General features: G+C 49.3%; 1 protein-coding gene across 1 annotated transcript in view; it reads right to left on the bottom strand.

Moving 5' to 3' along the window:
- SMAD6 (SMAD family member 6) overlaps positions 1 to 12267 on the bottom strand; it is a 56309-nt gene extending 44042 nt beyond the window's left edge. The window contains exons 1-2 of the mRNA XM_081171208.1: positions 11305 to 12267; positions 616 to 672 (exon numbers count right to left, since the gene is read on the bottom strand). Of these exons, the coding sequence (XP_081027334.1) occupies positions 616 to 672; positions 11305 to 12133 (886 nt within the window). The 5' untranslated portion in view covers positions 12134 to 12267. The remainder of the gene's footprint in view (positions 1 to 615; positions 673 to 11304) is intronic.
- Positions 12268 to 15881: the final 3614 nt, after the last annotated feature.

Genomic DNA, 15881 nt, shown 5'->3' with positions numbered 1-15881 from the left:
TTCAGGGTGCAACCCTGTGGAACTTCCTCCCACCAGAAGTCAGACAGACACAGTCCTTGCTGAGGTTTCAAAAGCCTGGTTAGAACAATTTCATTTCAGGAGGCCTTTGCACTACAAACGCTTCCCCTTTGTTCCAAAACATTCTGACGCTCTTTTTTCGTTTCTGAGATTTTAAATTTGGGGAGTTTTGTTTGTGTTTGGGATTTTGTCAATCATCTACAGTGGTACCTTGGGTTAAGTACTTAATTCGTTCCGGAGGTCCGTACTTAACCTGAAACTGTTCTTAACCTGAAGCACCACTTTAAATAATGGGACCTCCTGCTGCTGCCACACCGCCGGAGCACAATTTCTGTTCTGATCCTGAAGCACTATTTCTGGCTTAGTGGAGTGTGTAACCTGAAGCGTATGTAACCTGAAGTGTTTGTAACCTGAGGTACCACTGTATTTTTTTTGTTGCAAGCCACACTTTGTGAGGCCTAAATGGCAGAAAGCAGGATTTAAAAGAAATGAATGAGATGGGCTTGGCCTGCAGCAGCTTTTGAACATTTCGCGTTAAATCACAGCAAGACACACAACTCCAGGACTCCAGCAATGTGCAGAAAAAGAGATACTTACCCAGTGGCTTTTGCTCGTCATTTGGAGACAGCCGGGAGTAAGGAGGGGGTGGAGATTCTGAAAAGCAAGGAAGACACTGATTAACAACCCCTGGAAGTTTAGGCTACAGAAGCATTTGCCCCCACACCAAGGAAGGAACCATTTGGCTGAATGTATGGTGGAATATCTCTCTCCTTGTTTTTATGGAGACACTGGGCACCATTACTCACTCCTAAAACCATAGGTAGGCAAACTAAGGCCCAGGGGCCGGATCCGGCCCAAGAGCCTTTTAAATCTGGCCCGCGGATGGTCCAGGAATCAGCGTGTTTTTGCATGAGTAGAATGTGTCCTTTTATTTAAAATGCATCTCTGGGTTATTTGTGGGGTATAGGAATTTGTTCATTCCCCCCCCCCCCAATATAGTCTGGCCCCCCAGGGACAGTGGACTGGCTCTCTGCTGAGAAAGTTTGCTGACCCCTGCCTAAGACAAAGCATTCATAAGCACATCACAAAGCATAGTTATTTAACAACACATTACCCCTCAAGGTGCTGGGTGTATACGATAAAATGGGGAGAAGTGCTTTCATGGACCACAATGAACTAGAATTGGGTCTTAAGGAGGCCACTGGCTGCAGTCCTTAATCCAATTTACTCTGCTGTAGTCCCATCAACCGGGGACGCGGGTGGCGCTGTGGGTAAAATCTCAGCGCCAAGGGCTTGCCAATCGCATGGTCGGCGGTTCGAATCCCCGCAGCGGGGTGAGCTCCCGTCTTTCGGTCCCAGCTCCTGCCCATCTAGCAGTTCGAAAGCACTCTTAAGTGCAAGTAGATAAATAGGTACCGCTTTATAGCGGGAAGGTAAACGGCGTTTCTGTGTGCTGTGCTGGTGCCGGCTTGCCAGAGCAGCTTCGTCACGCTGGCCATGTAACCCGGAAGTGTCTCCGGACAGCGCTGGCCCCCGGCCTCTTAAGTGAGATGGGCGCACAACCCTAGAGTCGGACACGACTGGCCCGTACGCGCAGGGGTACCTTAGTCCCATCAAAGACAAGGAGGGTACTCTGGCCAGGTTCACTGGGAATACAATGCACTTTGTGGCTAGCAAACTCCTGCTCCTACAAAGGCACAAAACGCCTATTTGCTTGGGAATAGGCACCACTGCCTTTTCAAGTTCCAGAACTTCCTCATTAGGGCTGGTCGATATATCGTCCAAAACCCTGGTTTGAAGTTCACATCGTGATAATTGTTTCATAATATTTTAGCTAGCAATATATCGCGAATCACAATGTGTGTAGGGGCTGGTCAGGCATCCCCAGCCTTCAGCCCTCCAGATGTTTTGGGCTACAATTCCCATCATCCCTGACCACTGGTCCTGTTAGCTGGGGATCATGGGAGTTGTAGGCCAAAACATCTGGAAGGCCGCAAGTTGGGGATGCCTGGGCTAGGTGATTGCTGGTTTTCAACATTGTGATAACTCACCAGCTAAACACTGCAATGTTATCAGGAGCTAAACCTCACAACATCACCTGCTAAATGTTGCCATCTACCACAATGTCTGAAATAAGGATAGAACTATACAGAGGCAAACAGGACGTCCTGGCAACTGCTACTACTTAGGGGTCTAAAACAGATAAATGACAATATTACCAATAATCAAATACTCGGTTTCATCAGCAGGCATGCCAAAATGCATCCCAACAGGACTTTGGGTTTCGGGCTTGGCTACCAAATGGTGGTATAGAGGACAATCCAAATTACAGCGATGAGTGATAGTGAATACATATAATCTGGGGCTGCCAGACTGCCAGCAGGCCTACTAGGCGGCAGAAGCTGCAGTGGCAGAAACAGCTTGCCATGACAGCGGTACGTGGCAGCAGCAGCAGCGACAACCTGCAAGGCATGGCGGCACAATCAGTGGCGACCTGCAAGTCCTCGTGGCTGCGACGGGAGCTGGTAGCAGTAGCAGTAGCAGTAGTAGCCTGCAAGGCCTCATGGCGGCAGCACAAACAGTAGTAGCAGTTACCAGGATATTGTCCTGTTCGCCTCTGTGTATTTCCGTTATTATTTCAGATATCGTGATATACTGATATATTGCGATGCTTAGCTGGTGATATATCGTGATACAGTGGTACCTCGGGTTACATACGCTTCAGATTACATATGCTTCAGGTTACAGACTCCGCTAACCCAGAAATATTACCTCAGGTTAAGAACTTTGCTTCAAGATGAGAACAGAAATCGTGCGGCGGCGGCGCAGCAGCAGCAGGAGGCCCCATTAGCTAAAGTGGTGCTTCAGGTTAAGAACAGTTTCAGGTTAAGAACGGACCTCCAGAATGAATTAAGTACTTAACCCGAGGTACCACTGTACTGAAAACCCATTACTGTATTGTCCAGCCCTATTCCTTATCAGTGTACAATGAGAACTGAGCGTTTACTTGAAATTTCAGGGCAACTAACTCTCAACACTGGTGCTCCAAACAAGACTGCAAGCTGAGGGAACCACACTATGGAAGGGCATCAACACTTCAAATTTTCAAAAGAAATTTTCAACTAGTTTATTTCAATTTCAACTCATCCTACCAGTCCAGAGGAAACCTGGGAACTATAGTTTTCAGAGGGACCTGTTCCAAGGTCCAAAGGGTGACAAATTATGGGGTTTCTCTAGGAGCCAAGAAAGTCCTCTGTAGAGTTTGACACTGCTGCGGAAAGAATCCAGAACAACACTGTCACATTTTTTTAAAGCTGCATTTTGGGGGTTCTCTTTCTTGGGAGGTGTTCAACAACAGCTGCTTCCCTCCAAAACCCTCGACACAAAGTCAGTGCACATTTGTTACAAAGAACACGGTATTCCGTGTTCCAGTGATATTCGAGAGAGAATATTCGAGAGAAAGAAATTCCATCACTCCCTGTAGGAAAGATCCAAAGTGAATGGGGATTGCAAAACAAAGAGAATTAAGGAAATTAAGGAAAGCTGACTTGCCAAAAAAAGGGGGGGAGATTCCCCGCTCCCCTTGCAGCAACGCAGAACAGAATTAAGAGAGAGAAAAGCGCACACAGAGAGAGAGAGACTCCTGTCTTGTTCCTGTCAACCAAAGAACAAGATCTAGGATCCTTTTCCAAGTCAAGTTTCTTAGACAATTTAATTTCTACGTGAACTGAATTCTATAGTTAGGGCAACAGAAAATTCAGGTTCGTAGAGCTGGTTTTTCCTTCTCTTAAGGAGTTTCAACAGGAAGGCAGGTTTTGCTGCTTTTTAAAAAAATGGAAAAACCCCAACTTGCAATAATAATAAAAAACACCAGAAGTTAGGAAAAGGGGCACTGCAGCTTTAAGAGAGGCAGTCAGATAAATTGCCAGTCAGGCTGGCGCCAGCAAAATGCAAACTGCATATTATCACCACTTCTTCACCTAAATAGCAAGAGGGGGGAACCTGCTAAGGAAAAGAAGGGAGGGAGGGGGGAAGGAAGGGGGTGCTTTTTAAGAACAACTTGAAACTGATCTCGGTTGAAAGGGGATAATGCCAGGCCAAAAGAAAAAGAGACTTGTGTGTTTGTGCGTTTCTCTTTAACTCCCATTTTCTTTTGCCTGAAGAAAACCAGTGATTTTCTATACATCCCCTCCAAAAAGGTTAAGTCTCCATCGGCATTGCCGAAAGGGCAGTAATTTTGTGGATACGGTTACTACCACTGAAAACAAAAAATGCAAAAACAGGCAAGGCAAAATTTGCCTTTCTAAAGAGAAGGAGCCTGCGATGAGAGTTAAGCACACTTCTTTGTGTGATGGCTCTTACTCCTGTGCAAAATTACTTAGGGCTGTCTTGGGAAAACAAGTCCAAAGCCTGCTCAGCCTTTTCTTCCCACAGAGTTTTGCTTAATTTAACACGTGTTCGCAGAAGCCCCTTTGGGAATCGAACTCAAACAAAGTGGATCTATATTTTTTTAAAATGCCACCAAGCTGTTTGTTTGCTTCTGCTGGTCTTGATTTCTACATTTCCAGCGCCTGCTGTCAGAGTAGAAGAATGAGATAAGGGAGAATCTTGGATCTCCTCCTTCCGAAATGCTTTGGTGAACGCTAACTATTCCTCTGATGGAAGCAGAAATGGATGGTGGCGTTTGTGTGTGAATTTGGTCCAATGGCAACAGAAGAGGGGAAAAGATCCTGGATGTTAAAATCAACAACAACACTGATGAGAACTGTACTTCAAAACATCTGGGGGGGGGGACACCAGGTTGTAAAAGCCGCCATCCTGCCAAACTTTGTCTAACACGGCCCTTTTCAAAAACACACAGTAAGAATGCGCAGAAGATGGTGTTTAGGGATGAAGGGAGAAATCTCATTTGCACTACTCTGTATTAAGTTACAGGGAGTACAAGGGCTGCCTACTCTTACTTCACCCTCCTGGCATCCTATAGACCCCATGGCCACAGGGAGTGAAGGGGGCCAGCCAAGGGAAGCCAGCCTCTCTTCCCCCCCAACCCCACCTCAAATTGCAGCCCCTGATGCAAAACGTTAACCCCTTGCTGCCTGGAGCACACCATCCATTGACTGTGCTCTGCTGGGATCAACAGGTGTTGCTGGTTTTAAGCAGTGGGGAAATCTGCACTCTCTTGATGCCTCAAGACTTCCACTAAAGGAAGCTGGGAGAACTGTGCAAAGGTGAGGGTGACCGCAGCCTGCTTCATCTGGGACACCCAGGAACCCACCCTGGGGTGCAGGTAAAAATATGGGCATAGGAAACTGTCTCAAACCAGTCAGACCACTGATCTGTCTAGCTCAGTACAGTGGTACCTCAGGTTAAGAACTTAATTAGTCCTGGAGGTCCGTTCTTAACCTGAAACTGTTCTTAACCTGAGGTACCACTTTAGCTAATGGGGCCTCCCACTGCCGCCACATGATTTCTGTTCTCATCCTGAAGCAAAGTTCTTAACCCAAGGTACTATTTCTGGGTTAGCAGAGTCTGTAACCTGAAGCATCTGTAACCCGAGGTACCACTATACTGTCTACTCTGACTGGCAGGGAATCACCAGGGTTACAGATATTGGCCTTTCCCAGTCCTACCTGGAGATAGCGAGGACTGAACCTGGGACTTCCAGCCTGCTAAGCTAGTGTTCAGCCACGAAGGTATGGACAGCCCACCTCACAGCCCCCGAAGCAGAAGAATGGGTTACTGTCTTGAAGGAAATTAATACCACATTTTGTCTAGCCGATTGTCCAGATTTTCTATGACTATTATTACATTGACATCCCATCCTTCCTCCAAGGAGCTCATGGTGACATACATGGCTCTCACAGCCGTCCTCACAACAACCCTGCCAGGTAAGTTACACTGACAGATAGTGACTGGCCCAAGGTCAACCAGTGAGCTTCACAGGCAAAAGTGAGTGTGAACCCTGGTCTCCCAGGTCCTATTCCAACACTCCACTTGCACTCATTCTGGATTAGTGGCAAAAGGGTTCCCACACCTGGGGCTTCATGGTTCCCACACAAACACATAAAAGGCGCAGAGTTTGGGTCTGGATGCAGAATTCAGCACCCATGTTTCTGGTCCTGAACACTCTGAAAATAATAATCATAAACACTCTGGAGCTCCATCCATTCCCATGTTATAATCCTCACGACAACCCTGTACGGTAGGCCTCCATTTGCATTTTACAGTTCTGAGGCTGACAAGAGAAGAACTTGCCTTAGGCCAGGTGCAGAATTCATAGCAGGAGGGATCTGAATGAAGACTGGACTCATTGGTTACACTAGCTTGAAAGTTTGTAGAGGACCATACCCGGGAAATGTCTGCAGCCAGATGGGCGGCTGAACAGGATTCCCACCAGCTGTTTGGCACAGCATCTGCTTTGCATGCGGAAGGTTGCAGGTTCAATCCCCAACAGCATCTCCAGTTAGGACTGGGAGAGAACCCTTCCTTAAATCCTGGAGAGCCATTGCTGCCAATCAGTGCAGACAATATAGAGCTTGGTGGACTAATGTGTCTGATAGCTTCCCTATGTCAGGTCACAATTCCTTGTTTAGAGCCAGGCAATGAGTGGAGCGTTGATAGGGTGACAGCTATCTGGAGAGGGGAGAAAAACGCCCCGCTTGCCCCCGGTCAAATATCACTGTGACCAACACCACTGTGACCAACATTACCTCTTGTCACACAGGGAAGGGTCCAGGAGAGCCCTCATCCCTAATACAACCATGAAGAAGTAGGCAGGCTTTGATCTGGTTTACATGCAGAAGATTCTAGGTTCAATCTCTCTAGGGACCAGAAATGTCCCTAACCTGAACCATGAAAAGCAGCTGCCAGTCAGTGTAGACAATACTGAACTATATGGACCAATGGCCTGACCCAGTATAAGGCAGAAATTTTCTTTGTTCCTTAACAAAAAAACAGACTCCCTGGAGATACAAAGGAAGCCAAGACAGGAACTCTTTCCCCTGATATCTAGGGTTTTTTTGTGGGCAAGGAATTTTTTTTCAATCATGCAAGCCCCACCCTGCAACCTGAGGAGGGACAACTCTTACCAAGTTCATCAGCTGCTTGTGAGAACTAAGTCTCCCTTGCAACCGGATAACCAATGCCGATTTCATTCGTCACTTTGAATACGGCCACTGAGTGGCAAGATATGCATTTCATACATGAAATAACTATAAGCAACATATAAAGTTTAAACTCAGCAAACAGGTTTCCAGTGCAGCCTTTGATCCAGGGAGATGATGCAGCTTTCTAAGTGGGCCAAGAATCGGGTGTTCTGTGCGTGCGCATGTGAATGGGCGACCCAGGGACTTTTTCATCTACTCAGATACAAGGCTTCACATGAAATCTGCCCGAGTCAGCAAATGCAAAGCAAAGATGCATGAATCAGAGAAGTCAAGGGATGCACATGCATGTGTGAAACAGCCCTCGCTCGGACAATGCTCGACATCAGTCTTCAGCAAACCCTTGAGGCAGACAGAGCACAGAACAAACACTACACTAGGGTGCTATTCAATAAAGGCTTGTGTTTTAGTACGGCATTACCACCTGCTGCCCAACACACCTGGTTTTAGACGTGCGTAAAGTAAAGCAAAGCAGTTTTTTAATTTAAGAAAACAAGAATGTGCCAAATGTGTGTCCGTGTGTGTATAATACTATATAAGAGATCCCTGTGTATATAAATAGACCCTGAGTGCTTTCCCTAATTTAAGCTACGATCTATTCCAAAAGAGGGAGGAATTGAAATATGAGCAAAGGTGCTCTGTTGCCAGTTTTGCTTTGCTCCAGGGCTTTTTGGCTGGTAGACCTTAAAGCATCTCTGCATTTATATATATATTTTTGAAAGCCGCAGCTAGCATGGCCAATGGTCAGGGATGGTGGGAGTTGTAGTTGAAAACATCTGGAACCCACTTCCCTCCTTGGTACTCATAACAGGAGGAACCAACCACAATCCCTGGCTTTAGTGGCAGAACTTGGGACCATGGTTTGTTGCACCCCAAGTAAACCATAATGATAAACCAAAGTTTGTTCTTGCCATACCAGTCATGGTTTACTTAAGCTAAACAAACTATGATCCCTGTGGACTAGATGGGCTATTCACCTGATCCAGCAGGATCTTCATATGTTCTTACAGTTCAGATGTAGCTTCAGGAATCATGCTTTGTTTCCTTCCAACATGAATGGGGAGGATCAGAACGGGCACAATGTTCTTGTGTAAACCAAGGTTTCCAGCTAAACATGATGTGTCACCTTGGCCACCATCTTCAGCTGGCCTTTTCCCCTAGTAATGTGTTTGGCATCAATGAAGTGGATTGTCCTATATTCTCAAGGAGCGTCTCCACCCCCATTGTTCTGCCCGGACACTGAGGTCCAGCGCTGAGGGCCTTCTGGCGGTTCCCTCGCTGAGAGAAGTGAGGTTACAGAGAACCAGGCAGAGGGCCTTTTTGGTAGTGGCACCTGCCCTGTGCAACGCCCTCCCAGCAGATGTCAAGGCAATAAACAACTATTTTACTTTTAAAAGACAACTGAAGGCGGCCCTGTTTAGAGACGTTTTTAATGTCTGATGCTGTATTGTTTTTAATATTCGGTTGGAAGCTGCCCGGAGTGGCTGGGGAAACCCAGCCAGATGGGTGGGGTATAAATAATAAATTATTATTATTATTACGCTGGCCACCAACATGGATGGCTTTAAAAGAGGATTAGACAAATTCATAGAGTTTGAGGCTATCAGTGAATGTCAAAGGCAGTTTGCCTCTGTATGCCACTTGCTGGAATCACAGATGGGGAGAATGCTGTTGTGGGGTTTCCATAGGTATCTGGTTGGCCCCTGTGAGAGCAGGATGATATGTTAGATGGGCTATACTTATGTTTTTATCTCTCACGCTCAAAAGTTGGGATACAGGCCTGGGCACAGCATGACGTCTCTGGCTTAAATTCTTTAACCAATCGTCATGGACTATGTTGGACCAAAAATACTCTAACCAGTGCGCTTTCCACACTGCGCCTGTCAAAATTGCACAACAGCCCTGTCAACACTGAAAAGGAAAATCAGTTCAACTTCCAAGGGCCAAGCACAAAAACATCAACAGATCTGGGCCACACAGAACCTGCAAGCTGCTCTGCTCTGGTAGTAAATAGCCATTTGCCACAGGTGGTGCAATAAATAAGGACCACTTCAGACAAGCATGTGCATCACTTGGTTTCTCAACAATGGATCACCCTCAGCTGGAATACTGGAAGCTGAAGATGCCCACTGACTTCTGCAAGCCTCTGGCGACACTTTTACAGTTCTCTTGGTGGCCCCTGGAACTGTGATGGTGCATCCACACATGCAGGCTGTTTTATCTGATGCCTGCAGTTTCTAAGTGAACCAGGTCTTGATGAGTGGCAGTGGGATGTGTCCACCAACTTGGTATGGGAAGCCCTGGGTCTGAGGGGAACAGGAAGCTCCTGTGATGCTTCCTTCACGGATGCAGGCCACTGCTGGGTGCTGCAGTTTTCAAGTGCAGGACCTGCACATGTGAATCAGCCCTAGGGTGGGAAGGCAGAGAGGTCTCTGGTTCCATGCATTTGCGTGAACCATCACCATTCCAAACCTATCATCCCCAAAGTGGCCTGCAACTTGAACTGGACAATATAAGTTCAGATCAACATTCCTGGCTTAAGAAGGAAATGGCTAGAAGTTGTTAACCATAAACAGAGAGGTACTGTGTGGCTCTAGGCATCCTGGAGGTCACACCCTATGACTTCAACATGATGCACCATAATCCCAGAATCCATTCTGCACATGCTCAGATATGCAGGGAAGGGCTGAAGCTCAGTGATAAAGTATCTGCTTTGCACGCAGGTCCCATGTTTAATCTCCAGGCAGGGCAGGGAAAAAGACTCCGGCCTGAAATCATGGAGAACCACTGCCAGCCAGTGTAGACAGTAGTGAGCTAGAGGAACCAGTTTGCAATGTTCCTTCCTATGCTGCTACGATTAGCTACATATACAAGATTATCGCTAGACATGGCACTTTGCAGAGTTTCTCACACACAAAAATTCAGGTCCTTGCCCCAAGGAGGTTCCCATCATGTCACATGTGCCAAGCCTGAGATCTGGCACTGAAAACTTGTTTTCAAAGCAGGCTGAGCGCCTCTCAAATAAACAGGGTGAGAAAGAGATACAAAGGCACCAGAATTCTGAAGCACCTTCCAAGACTAACAAAGATTGTTGTGCACCAACTTCCACAGGACAGTCGTTACATCTGGCAGTTTGAGCCGACAGCTGTCGTCATGCCCTCCAAATGCTGTCAGACCCAAACTCCAGTCATCCCTGACCTTGACCACTGGCCATGCTGGCTGGGAGTTGTAGTTCAACAACCATAGCCCTATGAAAGGGCAGTAGCTCAGGGGTAGAGCACCTGTTTTGCATGCAGAAGGTTCCAGGCCCAATCCCTTGCATCTCCAGGAAGCCAGGTGTTGTTGGACAACAGCTCTCATCATCCCTGGCCACTGGAACTGATGGGAGTTGAGTTGTAGTACACCAGCATCTGGAGGGGACCACATGGGCTACACTGAGGCAGATGGACACAGGTCTAACTCAGAAGAAGGGAGCTTCCTATGTACATCTGAAGGGCATCAAATTGGTTATCCGTGCCAAACTCCATCTGCCCACCTTTGAGATGCCTCCTATGGCAAACTATTCTGGAAGTTGCTTATGCCACTCCAGTCAAACTTTTACACTTGCAAAAACATCATTCCCTCTTGGTTCAGACCAAATATTCATCTGACCTAGAGATGGGGAACCGCTGGTCTTGCAGACACTGTTCAACTGCAGATCCTGTGATCCATGGGAGCAGGGAACCCAACAGCGTCTAAGGGCCACAGGTCCCCCATCTCTGATCTAGGCCAGAATTATGGATCCCATAATGCAGCAATCCCCTTGATTTTAGCCACACAGGTGATAAGATTCTCCCCATGTCGTTTGCCCCCAGCAACTGAATTCAGAAATACAGTGGCTCTATCTATGGCGCTCTTATTCAGCCACCATGGTCAAAGTGAGAGAATTTTCACCAAGATGCCTGTGCATGTTGATTTTCAACACTGAATACTTCAAATGGGAGGGGGTGTAACTGTGGATCCTTTATGAAGATGCACCTTCCCCAATACTCCAGTCCCCCTCCCTGAATCACCTCAGGACATCCCAGCTGCCCAGCCCTCCCGCGCCCCAGGTGGCCCCGAGGCAATCGACGGTGCTACTAACCTGGCCCGCACAGCCTGCTGAAGTGATAGGGGTTGCAGCACACCGTGGGGCCGTCGGGGAGGCCGAAGCTGCCGCACTCGCACAGGGGCTTCAGCTCGGCCGGGTGCTGGAGGTCCGGCCAGCGGAAGAGCTTCCCCAGCAGGAGGTGCGGAGGGGCCGCCTGACCGCCCAGGCGCACCTCGGCGCGGGAGACAAGGACACAGTCACTGGGCATCCCGCCGCGGGACTCGACGGCTTCGAGGAGGCTGTCGAGGGAGCGCTCCTTGAGGCGCTTCAGGAGTGAGTACGTGACGGCCTTGAGCTCCTGCTCCAGCAGAGAGAGCCTGGAGCGCCCTTCCCGGGCTGGCAGCTCCCGGGGCCGGGGCGAGACGGCGTCAGCGTCGGCGTCCCTCTCCTTGAAGAGGCAACAGGTGACGGTCATGCCGTCGCTCTCCTGCGCCCACCACGGGCTGTCCCTTTCGAGGCCGCCGTCGGAGCCGCCATCCTCGGCGTCCTCCAGCGCTGCTGCTGCTGCTACGGCCGCTGCCTCCTCTTCCACCTCGGGGGGCGCCGGAGGGTCGCCCTCGCCGTGCGCCATGGACCTCTCCAAAGCGCACGGCTCCTCGACGGCGCCTCCGCCGGTCACCGCTCGCCTGCCGCTCGCAGGGGGCTTCTCCGGGCTCCTGCCGTCGCTGCCCCCTCGCTCATGGCTCTTCCTGAGGCTGCCGGTGCTACTGCCGGTGGAGCCGCCGCCACCATCTCCTCCTCCTCCTCCGACGCCTTCTCTGTCGGGGAGGACCCGGCTTCTCCAAAGTCGCCGCACAAGCCCTGCCCGTTTGGACCTGAACATACGCTTCGCCCGGCCGCGGAGCTGCTGGCCTTTCCTGGCTCCGGGTCAGATCCTCCCAAACGAGGGCCGCATGAAGGAGACCCAGCAACGACGGCAGCGGCGCCGGCGCCCGGAGCAACCGCGGGGGCTCCTCGCCCGCCCGGCCCAGCCACTCGCCCAGAAGCGCCGGCCGGGCAGCCACATGGGGGAAGGAGGCAGCAATGGCATAGAGCGGAGCCCCGCAGGCCGGCGTCCTGGCGAGCGGGGGATCCGCCGCAGCCCGCCCCCTCGGCCCTACATGGAGCCCCGAGAGCCAGGAGGGGACGGTGAAGGCTTGCCGGCCCCCCTCCCTGCGAGGGAGCCCTTCCACGAACAAGCGCACAAGCAAACAAAACAACAAAACTCCCCCAGGCTTTTTCCTTTTCGCCCTTGCAAACCCTCGACGCCGCGGTCCTTCCTTTGCGTCTGGCTGGGGCGCCTTTTAAAAAGTTGCCCCGACGCCTTCCCAAGTTAGAGGCTGGCCGCCCCCCGGGGCAAGGAGCAGGCTGGCGGCGCCGCGCATGGCTTGGCTCGGTACTCAAGATCCCAGCCCGAGAGAAACGCGGCGGCGGCGGCAGGAGCAGGAGCAGCAGCACTGCAGAAGGCGCATGAGAAGAAGCGCCGTCGTCGCCGCAGCCGCTCGGGGAGAAAAGGCGCCCCAAATCCTCCTCGGCGGTCCGGAGCAGCCTCAGCAAATCCACGCCAAGCGAAGCCCTCGGTGCTTGCAGAAGGGCCGGCGAGGCTCCTGGGGGCAGAGGCGTCCACCCAGGGTAGAGCCCCCCGACTTCACTCCTCCTCCTTCTTCCGCCCCCCGGGCTTGGGGGGCCGCCGAGATCTGCCTCCCGAGCAGCGGAGACCCTCGTCGCCTCTCCCTCCCTCTCTCTGTCCCCCCCACTTCTTCCCTCTCTCTCTTTTTTGTTCTTCTAAAACACACACGCAGGGCCCCCTAGGAGAGCGCTGGAGTCATTGGCTCCCTCCCATCATGTGCCAGTCTAGACACTTTGGCGGCGCGGAGCTGCACTGATGGTTGCGCAAACAAGGTTTCAAGTTTCTTAACTCTTAAAGGAAAACGCCTCCCGGTTCTCGCTCGCCTCTCCTAGCTTCTCGCTCCCCCTTCGCTCTCTCTCCCCGCGCTTCTGGTTTTGGGGCACCCTCTTGGCCCCCACCCCTAAAATAATAATTAAGGGAAGGGAAGGAGCTTCTGTGAGGAAGACGATTCGCAAAAGAACTAATAAGAACAACAATACAGTAATAAAAAGAGGCTGGGAAATGGGAGCGAATTATAATAAGTTCTCGTGCCCTTTTGCTTCCTATCTGCTGTGTGCAAATGGCCAAAGTGTTTATTTGTTTTTTGGAGGCATTTTTTATCTTGCCTCCTCCAAGGAGCTCCAGGTGGTGTCCACGGGTCTCCCCCTCCTCATTTAATCCCACAACAACCCTGTGAGGTAGGTTAGTGGGCCAAGAGGCAGTGATTCTAAGAATGTCCTCTTTCATTCAATAATAATATTGATAATAATAATATTAATGAACTGGCTGAGCAAGTCTTCATTGAGCTCCTGCATTTGAAGCTCCATAGAATGTTCATCCTTTTTCAATAAATCCCATGGTGATGAATGAGACCTAGTCCCAAGTAAGCATGCAAAATTAATAACCGCAGTGGGAGTTAACTTCTGGGCAGACCTGTCTGAGATCAGGCTACAAGTGCACTAAGTGGGTGTCTACTGGGGGTGGGGGACCTGCTCCCATCAGTCCCTTCTGGACTTTTGTTCTGCTCTTGCTCTCAAGTGCAGTATGTCAGTTGTGGCAACTCAATCCCCTGTTTGACTGAGGCTTAACTTTCAGTGGGTACCAGTATAAATGTTATATTTTGCACCCCCTTGGTTCAGTTCCTTTTCTGGAGGAAATCCCCACACTGCCCTAATTCCGGCACTGGTGGGAGTTGTAGTTCAGAAAGATCTGGAAGGCTGCAAGTTCTACATCCTGGGGACACAGCCTTCAAGGCTGCCCAAAACATCAAAGCTGCATGGCAGGTTCTGGGAAACATATACCTTGGGAAGATAGTGTGCAGATTTGGAAGGGATGCTGGGGTATAGCTTCCAAATTGTATTTTCCTGCATGGGATCCCAGCCACTGCACACTGCAAGGCAGGGACCCTGGCACATACCTCTTGGGTTGCAAACTCCACTGACGCCCCCAAGCAGCATCACCTTGTGATGTAGGTGGCTGTTCCTCCCATTTTAACACAGGGGGAAACTGAAGCCGAAAATTCGCATCTCACATAGGTTTGGCTGGGACGTTGAGGCTGCAGTAGGGCAACTTTTTACCCATTGGTTACCTGCAGTTTAGGGCAAGTTTCTACACTACACTTGATCTTAGCAAAAAGGCCGAGTAGCAAGTTTCATATGTAAGGAAAGTGCTTGGACATAAAATGCCTGCTTGCAAATTGTTTGGGTGCAAACAGTTCAGAAGGAATCTGAATCCCCATTGCAGAAGTAGATGCAACCACAGGCTCACCTTTAATTATTTAGCGAAAGTCCAAGAAGAGCAGGGGATAAAGCTAAACATGGCTGCCACATTTGGAATCACCATTTGCTTTAAAAGACCAGGAGGGTTGAAGCTCAGAAATAGAGCATATGCCTTGCATACAGAAGATCTCCCATTTTACTCCCCAACATCTTGAGGTATGGCTGGGAGAAACCCCTGCCTGAAACCCTGAAGAGGCGAGCTGCTGCCAGTCAGTGTAAACAATACTGAGCTAGATGGACCAATGGTCTGACTCAGTATTAGGCCGCTTGCTGTGTTTGCTAGCTGATAAAGACTATGGAAGGGCATTTCTGTCCTCCAAGAATCACACCCTCAATTCAACTCCCTAGATCTCCCTGGGACACACACATCACAACACCACACCCCTTGTTTTGCAAAGACTCATCTGCACACCCCAAACTGCCCTGCAGCAGTGTACAGTGGCTGCAGTTCTCCCTGTGCTTCATCTCATTAATGCAGGGTTGCTGTATGTTTTTTAATAGCAGCACCCACAACATATCATTTCAAAGATTGCATTTTGTTTTTTGTTTTTAAAAAAGTCTGCTCCACGAGGCCCATCTTCATAAAAAAGTGAGGCCCTGGACTGCATAAAACGAGAAGCTAAAGGGCACTATCACCAATGTCCCGTAACACAAAGTGTAAGTACAGAAATAATCTCAAAATGCAAATTTGGGGGTTTAGATGGCTCCAGAAAGGAGTTGCTTTCACTTTGTCTGGTGTGTTTTGTTTTTGAAGCTGTTAGCTTGTTTGGATGTAAACTCTCCCAAGCCCAACCCTGCTTGACTCTGGACACAGGACAGAAGAGTCTGCCGCATTGTTGGGGCTAAATAATGCTGGACAGTGCTCATAATATGCAACAGGGCTTGGTATTTCCAAGATTATCTGATATGCACAGAATAGTCTTATCTATTGGGGATATTTGCTGTATAAACACACATACATTTCTTTCTGTTTGTTGTGTCCACCTTAGATTAATATATAGAATAATAAAATTCTTATTGTATAAATTTCTCAAATGCCAAAGAAATTGTGGGTTTGCATGAGACCTAAGCATTGTGCTTTCAGAGGTAGTGAGGACCAGATGGGTTTCCAGGAGAATCCTCATGCCTTGCTTGTGAAATTTGCAGAGATATTCAATTAGTTGCTGGGTATGTGGACTTTTTATCTTACTCATTCTTTCCTCCAT

This window comes from Podarcis bocagei (assembly GCF_964188305.1).
Source record: "Podarcis bocagei genome assembly, chromosome: 14".
Taxonomy (NCBI): Eukaryota; Metazoa; Chordata; class Lepidosauria; order Squamata; family Lacertidae; genus Podarcis; species Podarcis bocagei.
Note: the sequence above shows the minus strand (reverse complement) of the source record. Positions and strands in the feature narration are given on the sequence as shown.